Genomic DNA, 6,229 nt, shown 5'->3' on the forward strand with positions numbered 1-6,229 from the left:
CTTACCTCCAGTGGTATCTAAACATGCAGATAGTAAGTGATTCATTTAGCTGCTTGCTGTGAGTACATTTTATATTAACTTAAAAGTTTATGTCAAACTTAAGACACCTCTGCAAACTGCTTTTCTAACTGATCCACCTAAACAAGCCAAAGTAATTTAAACTATTGTGTATTAATTAACATCATATCAAACATTGTCTGTCCTTCGAGTCCATGTGAGAGTGGTTCATGAGAGGCATGTACGTTTCCCACGTCTCCAAGTTCTGCATTTCTATGCAAGCAAATGCAACCTGACCACAGAGATAAGAAATACCAAGAACAAAGATATGTAATTTTCCATTCTCTCTTATAATTAATACAGTTCTCTTCATCCTCTTCAGTTAAACTGCCTCATGGGTTCACAGGTCAATGCCTTCCTGTTCCTTCACTACACCTGCAGACTGTGTGACTTCCTCAGTGCTCAGAGAGATGAACTGTTATTCTGTTCTTAATTTAAAGTGGACCTATCATGCTATATTTGAATAATATAGTGTAGGACCATACCTATATAAGGCATATTTATACTTTTTATTTTTCAAAATACCAAACAGATCATGCATTTTAGCCATTCCTCATTTCGCTCAATTTAACACTGTCTTTGCATCATGGGCTGATTCTGTGAGAACAGCACCATCTACAGGCCTGATATATGTACTACAGCGTCTCCAGCGCTTTCCAACGGCAATGTCCGTGGCTGTCTCCTCCTGATTGGTGGAGTTGGCCCAATAGCCGTAGCGCCACTTCTGTGACGTCATAGAAGTGTTCAAATCTGGATCAGTCTGTATCAGATCCGCTGCAGCCCCTTTTTAAGAGATTTAGGTATGGAGGAAAATAGAGAGGGTTGTGTTTTCTGACTCTTGGTGAGTTCCCTGGAACACCGGGGACACATGTTCATGTACACAAGACGTACAAAAGTGCATTTTGCATGATAGGTCACCTTTAAATTAAAAGGTTAAATAAGTAAATATATAATTATTTTCAAATAAAATACAATGTGTTATAATTCTCAAAATTAATAATAATGTCTTATTTAAAGTTAAGTTACTTATTCATTTGTATTATATATATCTATTCAGGTGACGACGCCCCGCTGCAGCGCCAGAGAGCTGGACGAGAAGCCCTCCATCTTGATCCAGACGCTGCAGAAGAGCGAGCTGTCGCACCAGAACTCTCTGAGGAAGAGGAACTCCATGCGGCGAAACAACTCCATGCGTAAAGGCGTGGCGGCGGGGGGGAGCGGGGGGCTCCGGAGGAACAACTCCGGCATCGCATCCACTAAAATGCAGTTCTTCAGCCCCGGAGACGGAGGCCAGAGCATGAACGCCGTCACCTGACATGAGGCCGGCCTCCTGCTCCTCCTGGTGGTGAGGAGGATTCTGGGAAATGGAGTTTCTCCTTCTCTAAGGGACTCGCTCTCCTCCTGTTCCCTGCCTTATCTAAACTCGTCTCCTAACACTTGTATTTCTTTTATGTTTTTTTAGAATAATATTTCAAATCTTGCACTTCATTTCCGTCCCCATTGAACGTCACCGCAATCCAATCATTTTTATCTCTTAATCGTTATAATTAAAGCAATAAATTACGATCATTGGTGCCTTTTTTGTGTATTTTCTTACTGATTTAAATCACGGCTAACTACTATTAGTGGAAGCTAATGGCAATAAATCACCGTACTGTAGGTGTGTGTTTTCACTTGAACTGTCTGTGTGTTGTTGGGGAATAAATGCACTTCTTCTTAACATCACCTGGAACTGCTCAAATGCTGCTTCATTCATTAATCTTCCATTTTCAGAAGTCGTTTTGTTTGATTTTATTTTGGATTTTGTCACTTTTTCTCATTTTTAAAAGGTTTACATATATTAGTATTTTGGGGTTTTCTTTCAAGTCAGTGAATATTACTTTAGCATAGCACAATAAACAGTGTCGGGGTATTACATGTGCATTTAGTTTATACAACCAAACTTTTGCATTATTAGAAAATGTACAAAATGCAAGGAAATTTGAATATTAAATGAAAAATATGGACATAGATTAAGAAGTTTTGGCAAGAAAATATCATCGTAAAAAAATATATTAATGCATATAAAGGTTTTTTCTTAGTAAGGTCACTGCATGAATACACCTGCTCCACAACCTCTTGTCTAATGTTATGTTACAATGAAAAACACTTTAGGATAATCCCTTCATGACCATACATTTTACATTTCCTGTAATGTAATGATCGATGCACAAGACGAGTACTTTTCTTAGTAAACACTGTCAAATACTGTATTTAAATTGGAAATAGGATTTTTAGGTCTTTAATACGATAAGATAACATGGACCTTAGTCAAGAGTAAGAGTGAAATAAAGGACAGTACAGATAAGAGTTCACACAAGTATAATACAATAACAATTATAACTGTTAAAACAAGATATCACAACATCAAGGTAAAACGTTGAGCAGTATAACATATATTTAGTCCCTCATTGTATTAATAATATATACAATAAATATAAATAATACATACAAATATAAAGTACATGTGTCTTTCCAACACATGAATTTCTAACAAAAATGAAAATATAATATAAATGTTTTATGTGTTTGTATTTTGGTATCTTGGATCTTACGTACTCTTACGTCGTGTTACGTCACCGTGACGTCGCGTTACGTCACCTTGACGTCGTCGCCCCCGGAAGTGAGTCTGAGAAGGTGAAGCAGAAGGTAAACATGGCTCACAGTTTCCTCTGCAGATCTGTCGGAGTGTTTCAGCTCCTCAGGACTCAAACCCCGCTCTCAGGAACCCGGTTTTACTCTCACACAGAACCGGAACCGCTGACGTTAAGACAGCAAAACAACGGAATCAGGTGCAGTGAAGAAACGTGTGCAAACTCTGATTCCCAGGTGCAAAAACAGCATACTTATGAAGATAATGTGGATTTTATCGCGTTTTACTACACCAAACAGCACGTCATTCCTCATGCAATTAGCTTATTGTTAAATCGGCTTATAGATATATTTTAAATGAAAAATCAGTGTTAGTATGTGGCTCCTCCATTCATTATTGCACTGTTAAATCCGCGTTTCCTTACCCAAGGTCTGGTGGTGCCACTAATAACATACTTTATATACTACTGAGGACTTTAATCTATGGAAACATATCATTAATAATGCAAAGGTAGAAAGTATGTAGCTATATTGATTCATAGTTTGCACTAAACTGCATTTTGAGGTACTTTTTTCGTCTTCTAGACATGTAATATTTTATTTCTGGGCTGATATAATTTTTTAGCAGCTTTAATATGCCATATGAACAACAAAAATAAAACCTATACAAATAAATGGATTAAACGTTCAAACATTAAGTTAAATAGATCAAATGTGCTCCATCTTGGTCAGCACAGCTGTTACATTATCATACATTTTCTGCACATTTTCTACATTTACTTTTTATTAATACAGTATTTTGCACATTTTTTAAATCTTTTTTATGAGCTTGGATTTTGGTAAACTACATTTTTCTGTGAACTACCACAGTACCCTTCAGCCTTTTAATAAATCTAGCTTTCATAACTGAACAAAGAAAGTACATTTTTGAACAGAGTTTAGTCAAAATGTACGAGGAAGTGGAACATCATATCTGGTAAAACAGGTCGTACAAGTTGTGTTCATTTTTTTTGACTAAATCTGGGAAGCATATTAAATTCCTCAGGTTCAAATGTTAGTAGGAGTAACTACTAAAGTTCAAAGTGACTAAACTTATTTGGTGTTTTTCTATCTCCTGCATTTTTCTATAACAAACACACATTTGTTGTATTCCCTAGAATGAATTGCAGTAATGTTTAAAGGCTGCACATCCCTGTACAACAATACAAATGTAATAAAGATTGTCTGTCACACGCTGTCTGGCGTTAATACACAAAACAAACCTTTAAAATGTAAAACTCTTCTTGTCTCAGGAGAATAATATTGAACAACCCCAAGAAGAGGAATGCTCTGTCTCTGTCCATGCTGGAGTCCCTCAGAGAAAACCTCCTCACTGACGTCGACAGCGATGATCTCAGAGTGGTCATCATATCAGGTGAGCATCATAAGGGAGTGTGTGTGTGTTTATTTAATTTTGTAATGTGTGTGTGTGTGTATGTGGGGGGGGGTTTAATTTTGTAATGTGTGTGTGTGTGTCAGCCAGAGGTCCAGTGTTTTCCTCCGGACACGACCTGAAGGAGCTGACGTCGGCTCAGGGACGAGAGTATCACACCAGAGTGTTTCACACCTGTTCAGAGGTCAGTGTCTTACACACACACACACACACACACACACACACACACACACACACACACACACACACACACACACACACACACACACACACACACACACACACACACCACACCGCACCACACACCACACACCACACACCACACCACACACACACACACACACAGCGTCTGATCGTGCATCCTCTTATTTACTGTTCTCTTTAAATCGTCTGTGCTCCACTGAGTGCCGTTGACGATGGGGGATTAATGTGAAATGGACATTGAGACTGGAAAATATATTTTCTTCCCTCACAGTAAATTCGTTTTTTTTATTATAAGACAGACAAGCTACAAAATATATAAATATTAACAATATAAAAAAAGGAAAAATACAACCAACCCAAGATGGTGCCACGGATGACTACCTCTCTTTTGTCTTGTTTTACCAATTTCAATTCAGATTTTGCACAGTACTACACATGCAGTAATGCACATATTTAATTTTTCTAAGTAATTTGCTTTCATATTTTACTTACTTTGTTGTATATTCATATTTCTTGTTATTTTCTCTATTTACTTTATAATAAAAACATATCATTTTTAAAATGGCTCTTACTGTGTTTATGTTATACATCTTACCTACTTGGCAATAAACCTGATTAAACAAGTTAATAAATCCTCTGTTTCTATAAGCTATATTATTTATTTTATTTACTAATTATTAATTGAGTTCTCCCGTGCTCCAGGTAATGAATCTGATTCAGGACATCCCTGTTCCGGTCATCGCCATGGTGAACGGCGTTGCCACGGCGGCCGGTTGTCAGTTGGTCGCCAGCTGTGATGTTGCCGTGGCGACAGAGCAGTCCACTTTCGCCACCCCGGGGGTGAACGTCGGTTTGTTCTGCTCCACGCCGGCCGTCGCCATCGGAAGAGCCGTGCCCAGGAAGGTGAGATTATATCAATAATAATAGTTTCTTAAGATTCATTTACTTTATTGTCTCAAAAATAATAATGGTATGTGCTAATAAATAAATGTTATGGCATATTTGTATTTCAATTATAAAACATATATACATTAAGAGATATATACAACATATAATATATATATAGATTATATATAGAAATATAAGAGTACATTTTTTTTATTTCCCCCAAAAAATAAGCAAATAAAAAGTAAGAAAATGTCGAATTAAAGAAGAAATAATCATTTAATTTAATAATTAAAAAGAAAATGTGTTTATTTTCTAAATATAAAAAACAGACACATCCAACAAATGTAAATTATAATTTTTCATTCACTTTTATTTTATTGAGGTAGCAGCCAATAAGAACATCCAGTTTCCCGTCCTGATTGCTTCCCTTTTTCTAACCAGGTTGCTATGGAGATGCTGTTAACAGGAAGTCCCCTCTCGGCCCATAATGCATTGCTGCACGGTCTCATCAGTAAGGTTGTGCCGGAGGATCGTCTGGAGGAGGAAACGTTATTGATCGCTCAGAGAATCTGTCAGGCGAGTCGCCCGGTCGTCGCCCTCGGGAAGGCCACGTTCCAGAGGTGAGATTTTAAAGAGTCCCTGTAAAACTTTCTTGGGTTTTCCCTTTCCTGTAGTGAGTTATATTGGTTTTAGTGCATGTAAATGGTCTGCAAAGGCTAAAATACACCTGAACATGAGCAGGAGAGGACTCTTTAAAGTAGAGACACTACATACTGATATACACCTGAACATCAGCAGGAGAGGACTCTTTAAAGTAGAGACACTACATACTGATATACACCTGAACATCAGCAGGAGAGGACTCTTTAAAGTAGAGACACTACATACTGATACACACCTGAACATCAGCAGGAGAGGACTCTTTAAAGTAGAGACACTACATACTGATATACACCTGAACATCAGCAGGAGAGGACTCTTTAAAGTAGAGACACTACATACTGATATACACCTGAA

General features: G+C 37.6%; 1 protein-coding gene across 1 annotated transcript; it reads left to right on the forward strand.

Moving 5' to 3' along the window:
- The first annotated feature begins 2,709 nt into the window (after nt 1-2,709).
- On the forward strand, nt 2,710-5,882 carry echdc3 (enoyl CoA hydratase domain containing 3). Its single transcript, XM_010789802.1, has 5 exons — nt 2,710-2,888; nt 3,981-4,102; nt 4,207-4,304; nt 5,027-5,227; nt 5,654-5,882. The coding sequence occupies exons 1-5, from the start codon at nt 2,752-2,754 to the stop codon at nt 5,834-5,836; spliced, it is 741 nt and encodes a 246-aa protein (XP_010788104.1). The 5' UTR covers nt 2,710-2,751; the 3' UTR covers nt 5,837-5,882.
- The last annotated feature ends 347 nt before the right edge of the window (nt 5,883-6,229 follow it).

Source organism: Notothenia coriiceps, unplaced genomic scaffold (assembly GCF_000735185.1).
Source record: "Notothenia coriiceps isolate Sejong01 unplaced genomic scaffold, NC01 NC01_scaffold00033400, whole genome shotgun sequence".
NCBI classification, from domain to species: domain Eukaryota; kingdom Metazoa; phylum Chordata; class Actinopteri; order Perciformes; family Nototheniidae; genus Notothenia; species Notothenia coriiceps.

Coding starts and splice junctions, on each gene's coding strand:
- echdc3 (XM_010789802.1), top strand. CDS start 2,752: ATGGCTCACAGTTTCCTCTGCAGATCTGTCGGAGTGTTTCAGCTCCTC. Junction 4,305..5,026: donor TGTTTCACACCTGTTCAGAG/GTCAGTGTCTTA, acceptor CCCGTGCTCCAG/GTAATGAATCTGATTCAGGA. Junction 5,228..5,653: donor GAAGAGCCGTGCCCAGGAAG/GTGAGATTATAT, acceptor TTTTCTAACCAG/GTTGCTATGGAGATGCTGTT.